The sequence below is a fragment of the Dendrobium catenatum genome, unplaced genomic scaffold, assembly GCF_001605985.2.
Source record: "Dendrobium catenatum unplaced genomic scaffold, ASM160598v2 fragScaff_scaffold_1022, whole genome shotgun sequence".
Taxonomy (NCBI): Eukaryota; Viridiplantae; Streptophyta; class Magnoliopsida; order Asparagales; family Orchidaceae; genus Dendrobium; species Dendrobium catenatum.
This window is the reverse complement of record NW_021319484.1, coordinates 1,508,486-1,530,042: the sequence shown is the minus strand read 5'-3', so window position 1 is coordinate 1,530,042 and position 21,557 is coordinate 1,508,486. Positions and strand designations below refer to the sequence as shown.

General features: G+C 35.8%; 3 protein-coding genes across 6 annotated transcripts in view; 2 read left to right on the top strand and 1 right to left on the bottom strand.

The window, feature by feature from the left end:
- The window catches only part of LOC110099420 (E3 ubiquitin protein ligase DRIP2-like), a 49,988-nt gene extending 44,238 nt beyond the window's left edge, over positions 1–5,750 (bottom strand). For all 4 annotated transcript variants that reach the window (XM_020826557.2, XM_028697931.1, XM_020826561.2 and 1 more), the window contains exon 1: positions 5,289–5,750. In XM_020826557.2, coding sequence (XP_020682216.1) covers positions 5,289–5,427 — 139 coding nt within the window. In that variant the 5' untranslated portion in view covers positions 5,428–5,750. The remainder of the gene's footprint in view (positions 1–5,288) is intronic.
- Positions 5,751–10,947: 5,197 nt separating this feature from the next.
- LOC110099403 (photosystem II reaction center W protein, chloroplastic) lies at positions 10,948–11,846 on the top strand. The gene is made up of 2 exons (XM_020826531.2): positions 10,948–11,114; positions 11,378–11,846. The coding sequence occupies exons 1-2, from the start codon at positions 11,018–11,020 to the stop codon at positions 11,680–11,682; spliced, it is 402 nt and encodes a 133-aa protein (XP_020682190.1). The 5' UTR covers positions 10,948–11,017; the 3' UTR covers positions 11,683–11,846.
- A 3,356-nt stretch (positions 11,847–15,202) lies between these two features.
- LOC110099428 (F-box/LRR-repeat protein 17) lies at positions 15,203–20,902 on the top strand. Its single transcript, XM_020826569.2, has 11 exons — positions 15,203–15,811; positions 16,941–17,042; positions 17,736–17,880; positions 17,967–18,151; positions 18,369–18,473; positions 18,689–18,786; positions 18,866–19,113; positions 19,186–19,252; positions 19,356–19,441; positions 20,410–20,508; positions 20,610–20,902. Exons 1-11 carry the CDS (start codon positions 15,309–15,311, stop codon positions 20,670–20,672), a joined length of 1,701 nt encoding a protein of 566 aa, XP_020682228.1. The 5' UTR covers positions 15,203–15,308; the 3' UTR covers positions 20,673–20,902.
- Positions 20,903–21,557: the final 655 nt, after the last annotated feature.

Genomic DNA, 21,557 nt, shown 5'->3' with positions numbered 1-21,557 from the left:
CTTCAAAAGATCATCAATAATTTCTTGAAGAATCTCATGCTCCCATCTTGTAATCTGATAAATTCGGCAAATAAGAACCTAAAACTAAATCTTTTTTATGTTGTATTGCTTGCATGGGAGGTAGCTGTTCCAAAAGTTCTTAGGGGTGAGGTTCATGGGCGGATCCCCATGGTAGTGAGGGGGGGCAAATGCCCACCCTCAAAAAAAAAAATTTAAAATTTTAGAGGGTATTTTTTTGGTATATTTTGAGTATTTTGGGTATTTCTCAAAAAATTTTTTTGCCCCAATTTTATCAATCCTATTCATCTTTGTCCATCCCCTACCAAAAAAATTTTTTTCTGCCCACCCTAAAAAAATAACCTGGATCCGCCCCTAGTGAGGTTTTTAAATTGCCGTAGCAGGTCTGGTACACTTTGGTGAAGAATTATTGTTGTTATTGGCTACCTACTTCAACTAATATCAGGACATACGTTCTGCACCCCTCTCTATATTTAGTTAACAACTGAGAACAAGAAATAGTGGTAAACCTACCTTTCTCCAATGGAGTAAACTTGGAGAATGCGCAATCAGTAATAATAAAATCTTCTTGTTATTTTACTCTAAGACATATATGTTTGCATAGCAATCATACCTTGCACCCATATCATACTGTCAAGGTGATCCCAAAATGATGGGAGAAACATGTATGTCTAAAACGACACAAAAAGCTTCACAAACAAATTTTTTTCTAATAGAAAAAAGAAAACTTACACAAATCAATTACCATAACTTCAATTCTCTTACAAACCCATTTAATCTTGTATGGATGTGGATGTTTGGCGGTCTTGAAGTGTAATGATGTTTTCAATGCATCTGCAATCAACCACAAGTTAAATACCCAATTTTTTTGGTGCATCTTGTTCGAAAAAGTACTAGTTGTCGGTTGTCTGGGTGCCAACAAAACCATTTCCATCATACAGGGCATAGCTTCTCCATCATCCCCCCCAAGGTCTTCATACTCAACAGTAAAAACAAGAGGATTTGCTTAAAGCAAACCCCGATTTAAGAGCTCAGTTTTGCTTGAATTCTGCCTAGTAAGCAAAATTCACAGCTTGGAATAAAGACGAAACTGCATTCATTTCAAGCTTATCTTGGAATGATTCTTTTGAACCCCTCATGTATCTTGCAATCAGTTCAGTTTCATTGAGATTATTGCGAGAACATGAGTGATAATGAGGTAGAACCAACCAAGTCATGGTTGGGCAATTCAAAATCTGAAATTTAAATTCAGATTTTAATATTTGGAGAGGAGAGAAAAGTTTAAATTTGAATCTTCTCCAATTAAAAAAGAGAGGGCATCGTCGTCTTTTACTTTTGAGTCCTTTGTATGATACTATATATAGCTCTTATGTTCTTTTTTTATGTTTAATGATTGAATGATAAAATTTTCCCCGTGTTTTGAGTTCTTGTCAGAGCTTGAGAGATATTGGAGTGACGTCCCTTGGAGAGGGAATCAGATAACCCACCGACCTTGGAAGTGTCCGGGTTTGTGGTTCTTTCTTATCTTTCTTCTTTTCCCCTTTTTACTTCTTCCATTAGCCATCGGCCTAGGATGTAATATCAGTTTTTGCTCCAGGTTCGTCCGGGACGAAGTTGGATCGTCCGGGACGATCGGTACAGGTTGTGCAGAAAATCAGTTTTAGCCGCCGGCCACCCTAGTCCTCCACCCCACCCGTCGGCTAGGCCCAACCCCACCACCACCATCCACGGCCAAGCCTCCATACAGCCGGCCCCTCCCCTTGGTTTCCCTCCATCTCCACTTGCCATCAAGCCTTTCCTAATTTAGCTTTCATATTTTAGGTAACTCTATTAATGAGCAAATTCAAATCTATTTGAATTTGAAATAGTTACCTAAATTATAAATCCTATTTTAGGAAACTTTCCAATTCATAGCCTATTTGAATTTTGAATTAAATTGGGATGAAATCTTTCATTCCAAATTTAATTTATTAATTTAAGAAAGCATTAAATGCCTCCTTAATTCCCCCAATCTCCACCCTATTGCCGCCGTCCCCATCATGGGCTTCCTATGGAATTATTTCCTTAAGTCTATCTTCCCTCTTGGAAATAATTCAAGCCTCCTCTCCCTCTCTCTTGGCCGAAATCCCCATGCCCCACCTATTTAATTTCTTTCCAAAAGATAGTCTCTCCTATTAGAATTAAATTAAACCCCTATCCCTCTCTCTTGCCCGCCACCCCTCTCTCTCTTCCCCTTCATTAATTCCTTTCAATCAATGGGACTAATTAAGGAGGTATTTGAATTAAATGCCCTACACAAAATCTGAACCAAACTTCTTCTCCCATGCCCCAACCCTTGGCCAGCCATCCCTTCCTTCTTCTCCACTTCAACTCTTTAGAGGAACTTCTTTCTCTCTAGTGGAGTCTTCAGGGAAGCAACAACGATCGTCGCCCACACCTCAACCCTACGAAATCAATGAATGATCGATCCTGAACTTGATTCCGAATTCGCTTACTACGAGCAAGGAAACGTCAACATTCTCCACTCCACCTTCTTCGACTTCAACCCGGAAACCAACAACTCCGTTGAAGAATACGTGGACCACATCATCTTCACTCTTTCCGAAGCCATCGAATAACAACTTGTCAACGTTCAGTAGCAAATTGTTTCTGGATCTCGACAAGGTTGAACTTCTTCCCCTATTCATTTATTCTCCTAATCCGCTAGCCTTGTAGGTGGTGATTTAATTGCAAGGTTTCCTCTGCCTCCGTTTAGTAATCGTAGGAATTGAGTTTACTTTCTATGTTTCTACTCTCATTGTTAACGTAGGAATTTTTGTTGAATAACTACTTAATTCGTATGTTGTTGAAATTCTAAATTGTTTTGATGGTTCAAGTGCTTAGCAAGCTTAGCTACCCCTCTTACATTTTCTATCATCGTTTAGTACCAAATAGTCTTAATTGTTATTTGCTCTTATTAAAATCGTGCAAGTTCTTATTGCATTCATCTAAAAGCATACTTAGTCCTGCATCAGTCGGCCCCTTGATGAGGATTTAATTTAGTGATTAAGAGGGTTTGTTAAATTTGGAAATTTAAATTAGGAAATGAGATTTAGAGTATCACCTTTTCAAATTTTAAATTAATTTGAATGGTGGGGCCTTTCCTAACTTAACCCAACTATTTTAGGAAAATAATTTCAGATTTTAAAGAATTAAAAATCTAATTAGTAAACTTTGATTTTGAATTGGGAGGGAAGCAAATTCAAAAAAATTTAAATTAATTCAGGCAAAAGGGTGGAGGTAATTGGGGAATTGATGGCTTAATTTTGGGGGGCTTTAATAGGCCTCCTAATTAGATGAGAGATAAAGAGGGTGGCCAAGAGGGTAAGAGGAGGGGCCCACATGCATTAAAGAAGATTGGAGGAGATGTGGGGATTTAATTGAGTTTCTAATCTAAGTCAATTTAAATTAGAAAAGAGAATTTAATACAAATTATCTCTCCAATTTAAATTCAAATTTAAAAGGCCTTGATTGGAGGGACTTTCTTAATATAACTCATCATATTTTAGGAAAGAAAATTTAAATTCCAATAGATTGGAATCTGAATTTAAAAATTATTCCTAATTTAAAATGTTTTATTAATGGAAAGCATCAATTTGGGGATTTGAAATTTGGAGGCAAAAGAGCCGGCGGCTTAGAGGAGGGGAAGGGTTTTAGGGTTTGGGCTGGCGGCTAGGAAGAGGAGTTTTGAACCGGCAGTTGGGAGGAGGAGAGGGATGGTTTTGGGTGTGGGGATTCGGCCAAGAGAGAGAAGGGGGAATGGGGTTCAGCCTAGGGCTAAGGTGGGGAATTTCGGACAAGGGAGGGAGAGGGGAGGAGGGGAGGTCGGCGGCTAGGAAGGAGGGGAAGTGGCGGAGACGATAAACCACGAGCCCGGACACTTTATGTGGCTGATGGGTAATACTTTGCTCTCACCTAAAGACTTCAAACCACGAACCAGACGCCTCCTACAGCTGGTGGGTAGTACGTTTCCCTCACCTAGGGACTTCAACTATCATAAGAGCTCTCAAAGCTCTTAAGAACAAGAGTTCAACATTATTCTTCTTTATAATCAACCATCCCCTCAAAATAAGAGAAAGGGGCTATAAATAGCCAAAATACAATAATAAGACAAATGATAATAGTGTCCCCTTGGATTACATAGGCCTACTCCCTCAAGTGAGGGTAAAAACAGAAAAAATTGTATAAATAAATCAAAATAAAACTAATCACTCAAAATAAAGTGGATCATCATGGCCGTTGATCTTCAGCTCCTCTAATAAATATTCACGGTCGGATGTCCTCATAAAATAAACTCTTAGGTATAAGCACTCACAGACCAACCTCCCCACATAGATATTTGATATTGAAGTTACAGTATATGTTAATAGTAGAAAGATGAGAAATGAATTTGCAACATTTACTTCATTCGTTGCCATTGTTTTATGTCTTCAAGCCCATCTCGACTACAAGATTGACTCAATTGAACTCACCATGCTCCAGCACTGCCCTTAAGCCTACAGGTGACATACTTGTTTTTCTGCTACATTCTCTATAAATCTGAGGTCAAAAGATCCAATCATTGTTCAATATTTGCGGTAGCTTAGCCAATGGAATCCCAAGCCCGAACATCGTCGTTGGTCATGTCTATTGCTCTGATGTCAATTTGGCACAATGCGAGCAAAGAAGGAGAAGCACAGAATAAGTTCGTTAGGTTTTTTCCTCTGAAAAGTTATGTTCCAATACACTACTGTACCATATACCCTATACGACGAGGCTTAACGAAAATATAATTAACTGTATAAGCAGCATAAAAGTTAAAAAGCATCATTTCATTTGTATAAACTTCTCAATTTCAAATTTCAATAAGCAGCCAGAGGCCAGAATAAAATAAAACCACCATCATCGGTTGCCTCTGAACAGGATCAAAGACGAAAAATACGATAAACAGCATTGGTGCTATGACAAACAATAAAGCGTCCTCTTTTTCTCATTCTCTGCATAGCAGAATTTAAAAAAAAACGAACTGCACGATTGCAACAACGACAAAGATCCTCTATTCATACGTCATCAGCCAATAACGACCTCCCAAACCCAAGAAATACGAAGGCTCCAGATCCAATCCATTGAATGAGAAGAACCCCATAAACAGAACCAAGGAAACGCAAAATCAAGATCAATCCACGTCGTACAAGAACCACAATCATAACGCCAGGAAAAGCCAAGATTTGGGATCCAAAGAAGGGACTCACACGTATGGAGGCATTCCGATATGGCGGTGGCATCCCTAAGGAGCTTGTGGCACAGGGGACAAGTCATGCACGCTAATAGTAGCTTCCTTTGCACCCTAACCTCCTGCGGTGGAGCAATCGACTCTTCTGCGTTAGCCATCACCGCACCTCACACTTCCAACGTTGATTACTATCACTGAACAAGCTCAGAATCCCTCGCGAAACGAAAGACTATAAATCTCCATGCATGCGAGCTCCCCGCGGCTTCCTGAGAGCTCTGCGATCAGCATTGACGTCCGAGAAAGGGGATTCTTCATCGAATATTTGATTGTAGAGATTGATTGGATGAGTAAGAGGGTGGGGTTTACATGCCGCCGGCGAAATGATCCCCGGCGAGATTTGGTGGGCCGAAGAGGGATTCTCGCGGCAATAACGCGAAGGATCGAAGAACGACTAAGGAGCAGACAACCGTAGAAGTTTGTTTTGGCGTGTTAGCGCTACGCTTTAAATATCATGTTCCCGAGCCGGAGAATTGGCTTTTCTCGTACATATCACATAGAATGGTGCTAACGTGCGCTGGCGGTTTGGTTGGTTTTACTGAACCGGACCTGCCGGTTGTGTTTTTGGCGGTTTATTTGGAAAAGGGGTTGTTTTTGGAATTATTTACCGAAATATGTTTATTTAAATTGTTTAAAAAATTCAATTGTTCAAATATAAAATTATGATTAATATGTATAGCATATTATTATAATATTATTGAATTTTTAACTCTAATAATTTAAAAATAAATAAAATATATTTTAAATGATAAATAACAAAATGATGGGTGTTGAATTCAATTTTATCTATATATTATATCTTAAATGTTGCATACTGGAATATTCACGACGGTAAAAAAATATAAAGTTTAATGTCTTAGCCTTGTACGAAGGTCCAACACACAATCAAATAAGAGTGAGGGTGTTTCATTCATAAGAGTCATTAGACATTTTACATGAAAATCCTAAAAATGGGAAAAACCATGGGCATAATCCAATTTAAAGTATTCCACTAATATTTGCAATCGATTACAAATGAGGTCCTTCCTTGGGAGAAGGCATTGGCTTTATGTAACAAATATACATCATATGGAGCGCATTACATGGTAGGAATTACAATAATCATTAAAGACATGTTTGTTTGGTCGGCAGCACAATAGTCGGTAGACGACGGAGGTCAGAAAGGCCGTAGTCGAGTGATAGTGGTCGACGAGATTGTAGTCCACATATGACAGAGGTCGGAAGGACCATAGTTGATAGCGACGGATGTTGGAAGAACCATATTTTGAAGGTAACAAAGGTTTGAAGGACCATATTCTGGCGATGAAGGTAGGAATTGCCGTAATTTGGAGATGGAGGTTGGAAGAACCACTATCGATGGGCGGCGGAAGTCGGAAAGACTGTAGTCGACAGGTGATAAAGGTATGAAGGACCATAATATGGAGATGGAGGCTGGAATGACCGTAGTTGACAGGACCATAATATGGAGATGGAGGATGGAAGGACAATAGTTGGAAGGACTGTTGTCGACGGGCGACGATGGTCGAAAAGACCATAATCTAACAACGGGGGTCGGAAGAACCATAATATGTAGAAAAGAGGTCGGAAGGACCATTATCAGCGGGTGATGGAGGTCAAAAAGATCGTCGTTTTTTGGCAACGGAGGTTAAAAAGACCGTTCTTGGTAAACAAGGGAGGTCAGAAGGACCGTATATGGCCGAGTGTAAGTCCGACGACAATTGGTGACCTGTTAGAAGTCCACCTAAGGATGATGGTCGAGTATAAATGCGGCGACTAATAGAAGTTCAATGTCATGTAGAAGTCCGACGAAAATTCATGTGTCAGTTTGTGGTCTGATGGAAGTTCAACGTCAATTGGTGAGCTGGCAAAATTTTGGATGTTAGTCGATGATCGGTGAAAATCCGGTGTCAATTGGTGGTCAAGGGGAAGTCCAGCGGCAGTTGGTGGTCAAGCGGAATTGTGGTGTTAGTTAGTGGTCCAGTGGAAGTTCGGTAATGTTTGAGCAGGAGCTAAGTGGTAAGTGTGATATCTGATCTCTCTTCTTGCTTTTTGCTTGGGGTCCCCCTCCATGAGAGGTGAGGGGTCTATTTATAGATTTATGAGAGTGATCAAGGGTAAATTGGGTGTGGTTTCATGGATGGTCGATGTTGAATCCCTTGATCATTGACCATTTATTAGGCATTTGAATGTCTTAATGATATTATAATTTAGTGATATTGGGCTTGTTGGATTCGTCTCGTTGAGTCGCTTGATTCAATTATAAGCAAGTCATGTTTAGAAATTGTTTGGTAATCCAAATTATGGTTTGAACCTTTCAAATGTGTTTCGGGTCTTTGATTTGGACTTGAATTGAGTTGAATTTGGCGTCGTTGGGTTTTTATTTACGAGACGTTTAATTCGACTTTAGGTTCGTTTAAATCATAGTTAAGATGGTTCCAGTTTTAATTTTTAAAGTTTCCAACTTGATTTTGCCTTGAGATTCATATTTGATCAAGATAGATTTTTTTATAATATACCAATAATATTATTTTCAAGAAAAATAAGGAAAATAAAAGAAAATAAAATAAGAGAAAGAGATAAGAATTTTAGGATGAGAAAATTCAATCATGATATTAAATCATTATATGAAAACTTTTTTTTTTTTTCTATGTCAAAATCTTAAATCTTCCACTGCGATCCTATTGTATGTATGTTTTAGCTATTATTTAATATTAAAAGTTTTAAATTTTATTAGTATATGAAGTTTTTTTTTCCTTAATGATGACCATGAAAGAGAAAATAGACAGAATAATTAATAAATTATCATTTTTTTGTAAATTATTTTAAATTTTAATAAGTAAAGTTAGATATAATTTATTATTATTTTTACATGATATGAGTAAAAATATATAAAAATTGAAATACAAAATACAAATATAGAAGGGATTATTCTGTGCGGTGTTCGATATCCTTAAAAATATTTAATTAATTTATGTACTTTCATTAAAAAATTTCTTTCCTGATTATGAGAAAATATCCTGATATAAAATTTATTATAATAAATTTAAATTTATTTTTAGGTTAGTGTAATAGAAATTCTTTTTATTTAATATTAATTTCCAATCAAAGACAATAATTTTTAGGATCATCCTAATTAATAAAAATGGGTGTTTCATAACTATAAATCAAATTAATTAATACTATTTATTTATTAAAAAACATCTTTTTATAGTTTGAATTATATTTAAATATTTAAATTATATATAAATAAATAAATATAAGATATGCAAATAGATAAAGATTTTTTGAGTGGCAAATAAAATATTTAAGGTGATATCTCAATTTTTATTTTCAAGAAAATCTTAGGGTTTAGGGGAAACAAGAGGACCTTGCACGAATTTCCAAAAATAAATAGATATTATTGAATGGTGGATCCCGTAATATTCTTTGGGAGATATTTTTATAGTAATTATATATGTTTTTAGAAACTTAAAATATAATAGCTGATTAGTTAGTTATTTAATATACTAATTTACATAAATAATTAATTATTAAAGTTTAATCAGAATATGTAATAACTAATCAATAGATCCTCTTACGATATCCATTGTTTTTTGGAAATTCGTGCGCGGTCCTCTCGTACCCATCATCCAAGGAACAATTATTACGTCCTCTGATCGGACGTAGAGCTACGTTCGGTCGCCAACAACATGTCGCCACGTGCTCTTACTCTAAACGCGCGGCCCGACGACTTGACCCGGAGCGGAACCCGGGAATGCTATGTTTGCGATTTTCTCGTTATTGCTCGGTATTTGCTAGGTATTACTTTGCAAAATGAGAAATACCACTCTGTGAAGACCAATACCATGCAAATACCGAGTTGTACCGAGTTTTTTACAACTCGGTACAACTCAGTATTTGCTCAGGATTTGCTCAGTATTGCTAGGTATTTGCTCGGTATTGCTAGAAAAAACTCGGTACAACTCAGTATTTGCTCGGTATTGCCAGGTATTTGCTCGGTATTGCTAGGGATTTGCTCGGTATTGCTAGGTATTTGCTCGGTATTGCTAGAAAAAACTAGGTACAACTTGGTATTTGCTCGGTATTGCTAGGTATTTGAAATATATCCAAAAGGTGATGAGATGTTGTTCGGCTCGTCAAGGATTTAAAAAAATGAACGTGCGAGAACCCAAAAAATAGCAGGTCGGGTCGACGACTTTTCTTCATGCTACGTAGCGCTAAAATATTGGTGGCCGAACGTAGAGGAGGGTACGTTCACCGGACCGAATAAAAGTTCTCATCCAAGTGTGGCAATGGGTTCATAAGAATATTTGATGGGCATTTTTGTAGGAGTATTTCTCCTTATGTATATGTAATTATGATTTAAGTATACATACTTATGATATAAAAAGTTAATTATTTAATGAATTAATCAACAATCAATTAATTAATTAAAACAAATTTAAGCCATAAGTATGATGAATTCTAATTAAAGATTGAATAGATAAATTATGGATTAATTATGATTATTTAAGAAAACTAACTAACCATTAATTAACTAGTTTATTAACTTGAGAATAATGATATATTTGATAAAAATAATTTTTGTTAATTCGAGTAAATAACTAGATAAGAAATTATATAATAATAATAGTGCCCACAAACTTGTGTGCCTTTTGGGGAGCATGAACAGCTAGACCATTATTTGACATCGCCGACTATTATCGCTCAGACCTCTGTAGTATGCCAACTACCATCCATCTCACCATTGTCGTCTGCTAATTATAGTCCCTCCGACCTATGCCGCCCGCCGACTACGTCCCTTTGACCTCCGTCGCCCGCCAACCATGGTCCCTCTGACCCCATTGCCTTACCAAGTAAATAAACAGAAAAATGACTCATTAATTATTGGATTCTTCTAAATCCAATCATGTAACGTGCTATATATGATACATTATTTGTAGTCGGCTACAAACACTAGGGGAATCGTTTTAATCAAGTTAGGCACCATGATTTTTCCCCTTTTTTTAGGGGTTTTCACGTAAAAATATTGGTGTCTCTTATGACTCTCACACTCCGCTCTCTTTATCTGTATATGTGATGGATCTTCGTTTAAAGCTAAGACATCAAGTTCTTTATCTCTCCACCGCCTCAAATGTTCAAGTCTGTAATAGATATATATTGATAAAAAAGTTAATTTGTGGCATTCTTATGTCTTTATTAAGCTATGACATTAAAATATACTGATTATAGAATAATTAGCTTTATTTAGGTTAACAACTGATATTTAAAATTAATTATACAAAAATTACGTAATAGATGTGATTAGTACTTATTTAATAACAAAGCTGATGAATTAGAACTTAATCATGCTTTAATTAGAAAATTGTTATTAATTATTGATCTAATTATATATTAATTAAACGTTATTAGGCCACTTAAAAACATCTTATATCATAAATTTTTAATTATAGTTCTGTGCTAATTTTCTAATAATCTCACGCGCCCATATCGACCTGGATGACACTTCACAGGTGTCATGCTTTGATTGGCTATTAACGGATTCCTCATCCGTTAAAGACAATTCTTAGCCACAAGCTCTCCTCCACCACTTTGCTACCAAAATAAACAGCCTTCATATCTCCTCTTTCATCTCACCAAACAACACAATTACTCACACTTTGTTCCTCTCTTCCTCTAGATTTAGTAAAGATGGCTGCCGTCACTGCCGCCGTCGCCGCCCCGATTGTTGCTCACTCTGTCGTCCGTCGTAAGGCCTCGGCCGCCGCCTTCACTTCTCCCATCATAGGTTAACTCCTAACTTTCAGTATATATCCCATTTTTTTTATAGAATTTTAAGTAAGATTTGGTTTTGATACATCTTATTTTAGTTTCTTTATTGATTAAGTTTGGGATTTATGAAGTATTACTATTATGTCAGTTAATGAACTTAAGGTTTTTTATTTTTTTTTATTTCACAAATCTCATGTTCTAAAACAAATAGTCAAACAATTCATTACAATTTAAATTTTAGCTATCTCACATAAGCATTTACTGTTACAATGTTTTCAGGGTTGCCGCAAATTCGAACTCGGGGAGGAGCTATTAGATGCTCATCTGAGGGGAAGCCGGCGACGAACAAGAAAATTAACAAGTCAATGGCGGCGATGATGGCGACGAGTATGATCGGTGCAACAGGACCTGCGCTTGCGTTGGTGGATGAGAGGATGAGCACAGAGGGGACAGGATTGAGTTTGGGAGTGAGCAACAATTTACTTGGTTGGATATTGCTTGGAGTATTTGGGCTTATATGGGCACTCTTCTTTGTCTATACAAGCACATTAGAAGAAGATGAGGAGTCTGGATTGTCACTTTGAAAACAAAAATGTATGTGTATGTATTTGAGAACTTAGGGTTTATGATATTTTCTTCTAAGTTTGATGAATGGTACAATGTTTGATGAAAATGTTGTGTTATATTATGAAATTTTGTTGTCTTTTTTATGATATTTGTACTATGAGTTGGTATTTTAATTTTAATGATAAGATCGACGCATTCTTAGTTGTTTTGTCCGATTTGGATATTTATGTTCGTTTTGGGATAGGGTAATATTAACAATTAACAACTTAAATGTTCTCTTGTGTCATAAAAAAGGTGGGTTGGTTTTGGTTGATATTTTTCGTCCGTTTAATAAATTGGTTAGATTCAAGCTGATCGTATTTGCGTCGTATTAATTTTGAGTTAGGACTAAACCTAATCTACAGGCCCAAATGGACACCCTCACACATACCCCGGTAGTATCCCTAATGTTATGAATAGAGACCAACTAAGTCTATCTCCCGCCTAACAAAACATCCGTCTTTATAGAGAAGGGATTGATCGATAATATGAAATGCTTTGGTCAATCTCATTAAAAATATGAAATGGCTATATGATTGTAAGCTTATGATCCAATGGGTATAAAGGTTGAATTGATTAAGGCATTTATAATTAAGGTTTTGTTTGTGACGGCTTTCTTATTGCTTCTTGAAGCATATTTTTAGTTAAATAATTAAAAATTTTGAACTAGAAAGCTACTTTAAGAGGCAGTAAGAAAGCCTCCCAAACGAAACCTAAGTTGCTAACATTTTTTCATAGCTAGCCAAAAATGATGATAAAACTTTTTTGATTAAATCAAGTTATTGTGTAAAGATCACTTGACAACTATAAAGAAAGAAAGTGGTTAGGTTAGATCTCAAAATGCAATATGAGTCTATCTCCATAAACCTTAACCTAAAGGATCATTAAGTTTAATTGATTAAACTTTATAGAACCATAGATTTGCTTGGTAAAATACTTGCCATTATTAAGGTACCTTGTTAAACCTCAGTCAACTATAGCTCACCCAATAAGTATCAATTAGCCAGATGATAACTTAAATCCATAAAAATATGCTACATTGAGCGTCATGTAATTTAAAATAGACAGAACCAGCAACTTATATCACAGACATCTTAGGCTTCGTTTAGAACAGTTTTTTTGTTGCTTTCTAAAACAGTTTTAGAGTACAAAAATTTCTAATTGAAGAGTTCTTTTTGCTAGAAAACTGTTTTAGAAAACACAAAAAAAGTTGTCCGAAACGGAGCTTAATAACTCTTTCTTAAGTGTGAAATAATTGTAAAACCATGGCATAACTTCGTAAAAGTGATAATGTTAAACTTTATTTTTATAAATGGTTAATTACACAATTCTAATCCTTAACTAGCCCATAACTGCTTTAAATCTCACTCCTATCTCACCAAGATTTAATTTAGGCACCTAACTTTGTTTGGACTCCAAATCTTTCAAATTCTAATTTATTTCATATTTAGGGTCCAACTTTATCAACCTAAGTCCTAAGTAGGAGGGGACTATAGTTCATCATCTAAAGCTAAGAGGATGCAGCCCCTCCTCTATTCACTTGTAATTAAATATTAAAAATTAAGATGACATTAAAATTGAGTGAAAAGAAATTCACGCAATAGAGAGAGAGAGAGAGCAATATACTTGAAGAATTTGGGCTGCAAGTGAATTGAGTGTTCGATAAGCTGCTCGTGGCTCGGCTTGAGAGAGAGAGAGAGAGAGAGAGAGAGAGAGAGAGAGCAATCTACTTGAAGAAATTGGGCTGCAAATGAATCGAGCGTTCGATAAGCTGCTCATGGCTTGGCTTGATAAAAGCTCGTTCATGTTCGTTTGATAAGGTAAACAAACGAGCTTGAACACTCTTCATATAAATAATCGATACATAAATGAACAAGCTTGAACAACTTGTCATTCAATTCATTTATGTTTACGAACAATATCGTTTAAGCTCATGAATAAGCTCAATTAGAGTTTTAAAAATAAATACTATTAAACCTACTAATTTAATAATTTATTTTTAATGATTTAATATTTTTAACTTTAAAAATTTTCATTATACATATTTTTAACTTTTATTTTCAATAATCTAACTAATTAGAAATATTTTTTAAAAAATTTTCTCTCCATTCAAAAATTTTTATCCGTCCATCCCAGCTCCCACCTCAATTTCCAGCCTCGACTTCCGCTCAGGAAAAAGGTTGGTTTAGTCCCACACCGTGAAATGAAATAAGATTATGCTATATATAAGGAGTGATACTAGCAATGAGATTGATGCGTGGAGGGTTAAGCTCAGTAGTCGGGGTGGGGTTGTGAGCGGGTCGGCTCAATTTAAAAAAAAAAAAACTTTTAATTTCTGCTCGTTTAACGAGCTACTCGATTAGAGGCTTGACGAACTAAAAATTAATTGAGCTCGAACCTGAACACGAGCTGAACTCGAAAACTCCTAAAAAAAAATATTATTTTCTTCCTCTAGCAATAGAATCATCGTCGAACACATCTTTCGTGCCTTCCCCCTACTTGGCGCGAGGTAGAGTTCTGCACCAGTCGATTCTTCAGCTCCCTCGTTGCTACTCGACATCACTTTGACGACGTTACCTTATTGTCGAATTAGAAGGCATGACATTTTCAGAGGCATTTAGGGTTTGTTTTTCATCTTTTTTATTTTTCCATTGTTGTTCAACTTTGTTGCTTGGCCTGAGGATTCGATTATTTGGCGCCATCGTTGTTGTTTGACTTCACAACAACTTCCTATGGTGACATTCCTTTCCTGTCTGATCTGAAATCATGCAATGTTGATCGAAGGCGGACTGGTGATATAATACGAGATAATCGATTGGGGAAACATGTCAATGAAGATGCAAGCGGAGACGACATTGTTTGTGAATTTTGATAGAGTTGGAGATGGGCAGATGAAGGCGTACAAAGAGGCAATCTATCAGATTGAGCACTTGAATCATCCCGATGGCAAGATTCTCTATGTTCCTGTTTGAGTCTAGCTCATTGGAGCTTTTAATCTCACCAGAAGAGCGCCATCATCAGGGCCAAACATGTAACAAATTCATTGAACAAAATATAATCATGTAAGATTTTGCTTTACTCTGCATACATCTAACCAAAATAGAAAAAGCAATTACATTCATTTATATTATAGCCAACCAAAAAAGATCGAAGTATTTAATTTATACTATATTATTTTGCATTCAGAGCCCCTAAATTTTAATAAATTAAACAAATATAATAATAATAATAAAATAAAAAATACCACATGAATTTAGAATCTTGATGTCTACCATCCAATGAACGGCTGCCATCCCATCTCCCCTACCTCACGTCATCACCCTATTGGACAGTGTGGACAACAAAAATCAACCCGCACACTAGGTGGGATCCACGTGGTGGGGCCACAGCGAATGGCAATATCGTAATATCTCTTTTCTCTTGTCACCCGCTATCGTCGGAGGGAAAAAAAGGCGCGAAAGGAACTCTAATCTCCCGCTTCTTCTACTATTCTCCACATCGATTTTTACTATATATTCCTAAGTCTCTCTCTCTTTCTCTCTCTTTCTCTCTCTCGCTCGCTCTCTGCTCGGCCCACCCAACTCCCCAAACCCTAACAGCAGCGATGCACCCAACAGCCGCCACCGTCACCGGCGGTAACGATCCACTCCGAAGAGGTCCGGCGAAGAAGCGTGGTAATTACAACTGCGGGCGATGCGGCCTGCCGAAGAAGGGACATGTCTGCTCCTCTTCTCTTGCCGCAGCGCTTCCCCCGCGCTCCGATCACCGCCTACGCCGCGCGCTCTCCTTTGATGATGAGGAGGCCGAGGTGACCACGCCGCTGCCAGAGGCGGCGGGGATGGAGTTGACGGAAGAGGATGAGGAGGAGATGGTGGAGGTTGGTGGGGGGTTGGCTCTGCCGGAGTCGTGCCTGGCGAAGGTGCTTCGACGGTTGTCTCTGAAGGAGTTGATGGGGTCAGCGCTGGTGTGCAGGGGGTGGAGGGAGTGCGTGAGGAGGGTGTGGATCTCCGCAGATGAGATTAGGGTTAGGGTTTCGCAGATCGGGTTTGTGGGATCGGTGCTTCACAAGTGTGCTAACCTCGCTCGGCTCTCGTTAATTATGGAAAGGTTTGGAGTCGAACTTGATCGGATTGATTGGCCAAGGGTTGAGGGTTATGGGGAATTCTGGTTAAAAATTGTGGAATCACCGTCGATCTAATTTTTAATTCGAGACATTAAATGAAGGAAGATGGAGCATAGCCTTAATAATTAATTGAAAATAAATAAATGAGTAGAACTTAATCGAAGCACGAGGGAAAATGATTGCTGTCGTGGAATTTGTTAATTGCAGATCTAGAATTTATTAAGATTATGCATGATGAAATCAATGGAAGCAATCAGGGAAAGGATTTCTGTTCTGTCGAACTTATATTCAGTGCGTTTCTCACTTCTGTTTTCCTTGGTTTTCTTCGCTTGATCAACGACTAGGGTTAGGCTGCTAGAATTTTCTCGATCTTTCTTTGCAGCAAAGCCTTTTCATGTGTCGTTAGATTTCATCTTCAACAATCATATACCAAAATTTGTTTTTGGTTTATTTGATTTAGTCCTTGTGCTTTAGCAAAATCCACTCTTATTGACTTCTGTTTTAGTGGCATGGAAGTACCATTATACGATTTCACTCGTACGTTTCTTTGAATTCCCTATTTTGTGGGTTTTAATCCTCAGTTTTCCATTCATTCTAGCTCCCCGCATTTGATATGCTTGGATTTGGTGATTTATTAACAGATCCAAAAGTAGATCTTATTTTTTATTTTTGTATCCATTTACCCTATGTTGGATAAGGTTTCAAGGTGTTTACAAACGCAGCGAGCTTACTTAATGTTAGGATTAGGGGTTCAGATTGGCAGATCTTCGTTTAGATCTCATTATGTTCGTACTAAATGAATAATAATAATGGCTAAAAATGATAGAAATTACTAAATTTAATCTTTTGAGTAGATATACCTCATATACGTTGAAATTATCACGAGCTTTTAGATTCCACAAACACCTCAAATGTTGTTTTGTTTTCACACACCAAATGGATGTATTTAAAATAGTTGCTTTTAGCCCAAAATGTTCTATTCATAAATAACCAAATAGTTCTATGATATTTGTGAAGTTTGACGTTTATTATTTTATTTGCATGTTCTAATGTGCTATGAAATTCCCGTAAACAAACTCTGTTGATAATAAATGCCCATGTCTTTTGGTGCAGTGATGCTGATTCAACAGTATTAGCTTGTGTTGCATTCGCATGTCCCAACTTGGAATGCCTTGAGATCAGTCTTACAAAAAATGCAGTCAATCGAATAACTGGGTATCACACTATCGCTTTGAAGTATTGTAATTTGACCATTAATTTTGAAAATATGAGGCCTTTTTAATACATAGGCATATCCCATTTCTTACTTATTTGAGAAATATGTTGCATTTTATATGTTTAAGAACTGTTAGTTATTGATTGTGATGATTGCTATTCATCCCGCACCAGCACATTTTATTAAAAAATTTCAGTTTTTTGTATTTATTTTTATCATCACTTATACCCCTTGCAGGAATAATGGACATTGGAACGGCTTTGATGTTGTGTACTTTTGTCAAAATTTTTTATACATGATGTTAAGGTCCATTCAGATAAATCTTGCAGCATTTCTACGACTGAAAACCAACTAATTATGTCCATCTTACAATGAATTTCTTTGTATGGAAATTCCCGTTATATGGGTTTGTGGTATTCACTTTCATGGATGGCCTTCACGCAAGAAATCGTATCACCAGGCCTGCAAAATCTGATGTTCTCTTTTCAATGATACATTTTCATACTGCTGATAATACCATGCTTCTTGATTTGGGGAAATACACTACTTGAATGTAACCTTTTATTATTGATATTCTAATCAAATTACCTTTTCCTAGTTGTTCCTCCAAGTTCATTTATCATTATTTTTGGAATGCAATACTTATTTTTTCCCCTTATTTTCTCTTTGTTTTGATGCCACTTTTCAAATAGGGATGAGCTAAGTCATTTTGTTGCCGAAAAGCGGAGTCTTTCAGTTCTTAAAGTTTCAGGATGTTCCAATCTAGGCTTTTTGAACATCAATTCTACCAGTTTGTCAACGCTATGGCTTTCGGACCTTTATTGCATATCTAGAATGGTATCTATTAGGCATATTCACGATCCTGTCTAGCTAGCATGCTGACTTGCTTTTCCATGTACTAACCAAATAATATTTTTTCCTAGGTTTTACACTGCCCAAATCTTAAAGAGCTTTCTTTAAGTTTTATTCAGAAAACAAATGATTCAACCGATCTGGTTAACATGATGGATTCTCTTGGTCGTGGGTGTCCAAATTTAAGAAACATTCATATTGCATCAGCACTACTTTGTAATGATGCTGTACGTGCTTTGTCAGATGCAAATATTAGGTATGCGTTCACTTATGATCAGTTTGGCTTATTCTTTCAATCATTTTCTTGAATTAATGGGAATTCAATTTCATCAATGCTTAAACATTGTAAATATATGTGATCAATACTTGTGAAATTGCAAAAAGCTATCTTAATTTATGTTGAAAGTATCCGATATTGCACATTTAAATTGTATTCCTATTGCCGACTAACTAAAGGCTGCTGATTCCTCCAGGGGTTTGCGCATGCTGTCTCTGATTCTTGGTTCTCGAATCACAGATGCATCAGTGGCCTCAATTATTGCATGTTACACAAATCTTGAATTGCTTGATTTGAGTGGGTATGTTCCATTTTTCTTTCCATGAGCACTCTATTATTAAATGGTTTGAGACGATAGTCAAGCTCAGTATGAGCTATTTTTGTATCATTAGTTCAACTTATCAGGCAAATTATGGCTTCACTATTTGTTATTTGTAACTAACAACTTCACACTTGTATCTTCCTATATGAACTTGTAAAAATTGAATATCTAATTATTGATTGTGCTTCTTTCAGGTCAAGTATTACTGATAATGGTGTTGGAATGATATGCAATGCATTGCCTAGAACGTTGTCCACGCTCCGCCTTGCTCTTTGTCCAAACATAACTTCTAGTAATCATCTTTAAGTCAAGCTTATGCTAAATCCATATTTTTTACTAGAGAACTTATTGATATGATTGAACAATTTCAGGTGGAATTCAATTTGCCACAGCCCAATTGCCACTTCTTACATTAATGGACTGTGGAATGAGTATCTGTGATTATAGTTGCGATGATCAACATCCTCAAGATAGCATGATTGACATTGATGAAGAGGCTTCAGAAAGTAGAAAATACCAACGTTTTCTTGCTAAAAAGCCTAATTCTATGCATCAGAAACTGTTAATCAAACATGAGTGTTTAAAGAAACTTAGCTTATGGGGCTGCTCAGGGTTAGATGTATGTCCAATTTCTTTTTACTATACTATATTATTTTCTTGCTATCTTTTTAAGTATGCATTAATATTGCAGGCTCTATATCTCAACTGCCCAAAACTTGTTGAACTTAATCTTAATTCTTGTACAAATTTACATCCTGGTAAGAGTGATTAATATATGCTAATTTCTAAACCATGAATATGCTCTGTCGTTATTTGAAGAGACTTGATAACTGTTGTTGTTTAACTTTGCTTTCACTGTAGAGAGACTGTTGCTTCAGTGCCCAAACTTAGGAAATGTTCATGCCTCTGGATGTCAAGACATGCTAATTGGAGCAATCCGGAATCAGGTGTGCATTTCCTTTAGCTACTTAGATTTTTAAAACTCAATGTTTGTCATAAAACATTGAAGTAATCCTCTGTAGAAATGGGGAAAATAGAGCATTGCTCAAGGAAATTTTTTGATGGTTTTACGTGCATAGAAGATAAGAGTTAGGCAAAATGTGCTTATGAGAGCAATGATGATCATATGAATGAAATGCTAACATGTAAGAACATTGGAAAAAGAAGATGAGAGTTTATGTGATTGGATGAGATTTCATAGATGGATAAATGCTCACTAGGTTAGAGTAAAAAAAATAGAATACACTTATATACTCTTAAATATCTTCTTGCTTTTATTTCATTAATATTTTGTAAGGATGATGAGTAGATTTAGTGCTTTGGTTACTCTTCACTTAAAATATGATTAGTATAACCAGAATGTTAAAGATGGAAGAAGGTTAAGGTTTTGTTTGGTACGACTTTCTTGCTGCCTCTTAAAGCAGCTTTTTAATACAAAAATTAAAATTAGATAGAAATAATACAACACAATTTAGCCGTAAATCTCATCATCATCAAGTAAAACACAGTTTAGCCAACCATTTTATCTGATTGATAAAACTGTAAATAATGTTCCTAACGGGCTTAGAAATCTGCCAGCCTTCCCTTCCGAATCTAAGTAGAGCTTTCTGTGTGCTTCCAAAATATTGAGCCATTAATTGATTGTGCATGTAAAAAATGTGTGTTTCAAAGCTTTAGGCTTCGTTTGGGATGGCTTTATTATTGCTTTTTAAAACAACTTTTTAGTATAAAAATTAAAATTTTGTTTTAGAAAGTTGATTTAAAAATCAATAATAAAGCTGTCTCAAAGGAAGCCTTAATCTTTTTTTTTTTAATTTTTATTTTTTATTTTCCTGTGCGTTTGAATAAGTTTCTTCTATTTGTCAATCCATTGATTCCATTCTTTGTATTTTGAAATAACAAAAACATTTTCCAGGTTCTCAATGAGTTTACTGCGGTAGAGAATCAGTTTTCACTAAAGCGTTTGGCTGACGGTTCTAAGAGAGTTCAACTTCCCCGCTTCCCTCCACAAGTGGTAAGCTTCACTTTTCCACCCATCTCTTTATTAATATTATATAGCAAAAATATAATTATTTTTTCAAATTTTATATTCAATCTTTTATCATCCTATTTCAGTTATATGAAGATGAGAAAAGGAAAAGGATCCGACCAACACAGTGTACTCTCCATCTAAAGTAAAATTTTGTCTATCTAACTTTTCAATTCTCTATTATTAAATAGCAAAAATGGTGGACTATCAACTTTGATTTGTTTGTAGCTGAATAAATTTTAGCCCACCTTATCTTTGCTCTCGTTCCAGAATAAAAATTTGATATCAAGAACTCATTTGAATGTAAAATGCGTGCTGATGCATTATATTACAATCTTTATTGAATCTATTGAGATATCTATATGGAAATTTGTTCAAATGTTTTGAGCTTTGGTTTGGTATTTGAATTTTTTTTTTATTCATGAAAATTATATTACATAGGAATGTTCTTATTAAGTCTTTGTTTGGGGTGATTTTCTTATTGCTTTTTAAAGTTGTTTTTTGATAAAAAATTTAAAGTTTTGTACTAGAAAGCAATTTTAAAAAGTTGTAAGAAAGCTTTTTCAAACAAAACATAAGATTTGATTATGATGAAATTTTAAATTTTGTATTTGTTTTAAGTTGAATGTAATATATGAATAATTTATTGCACTCATCTCAAATAAATTTAGGAGTTTAAAAATTCATCTTGATTAGATTTCTGTTGGATTTTTTTTTCCCTTTATTATGGAAGTAATTTGAGCTCTCTGATAGAATATGCTGAAATTTTTTTGGCTTTGTGCTCTTTTTGTATGAATGGGCAGAAAAGCTATTTCATGGATTTAATTATTGTATGCAAATTTGAACTCTTTCATATGAATTTATCCATGGCCTAAGTGTGAATGTCATGTAGACACTTCATCATTTGAAGGCGAATTAGACTTTGTTATGTCACCCGATACATAGTGGTATACAGTCACAATTAGGGGTGTAAATGAGTTGAGTTGAGTATTTGCCTTGTCAAGCATGGCTCGTTTAATCTTTAATGAGCTCGA

Coding starts and splice junctions, on each gene's coding strand:
- LOC110099428 (XM_020826569.2), top strand. CDS start 15,309: ATGCACCCAACAGCCGCCACCGTCACCGGCGGTAACGATCCACTCCGA. Junction 19,114..19,185: donor GGGGCTGCTCAGGGTTAGAT/GTATGTCCAATT, acceptor TTAATATTGCAG/GCTCTATATCTCAACTGCCC. Junction 19,442..20,409: donor TTGGAGCAATCCGGAATCAG/GTGTGCATTTCC, acceptor AACATTTTCCAG/GTTCTCAATGAGTTTACTGC.
- LOC110099403 (XM_020826531.2), top strand. CDS start 11,018: ATGGCTGCCGTCACTGCCGCCGTCGCCGCCCCGATTGTTGCTCACTCT. Junction 11,115..11,377: donor CTTCACTTCTCCCATCATAG/GTTAACTCCTAA, acceptor CAATGTTTTCAG/GGTTGCCGCAAATTCGAACT.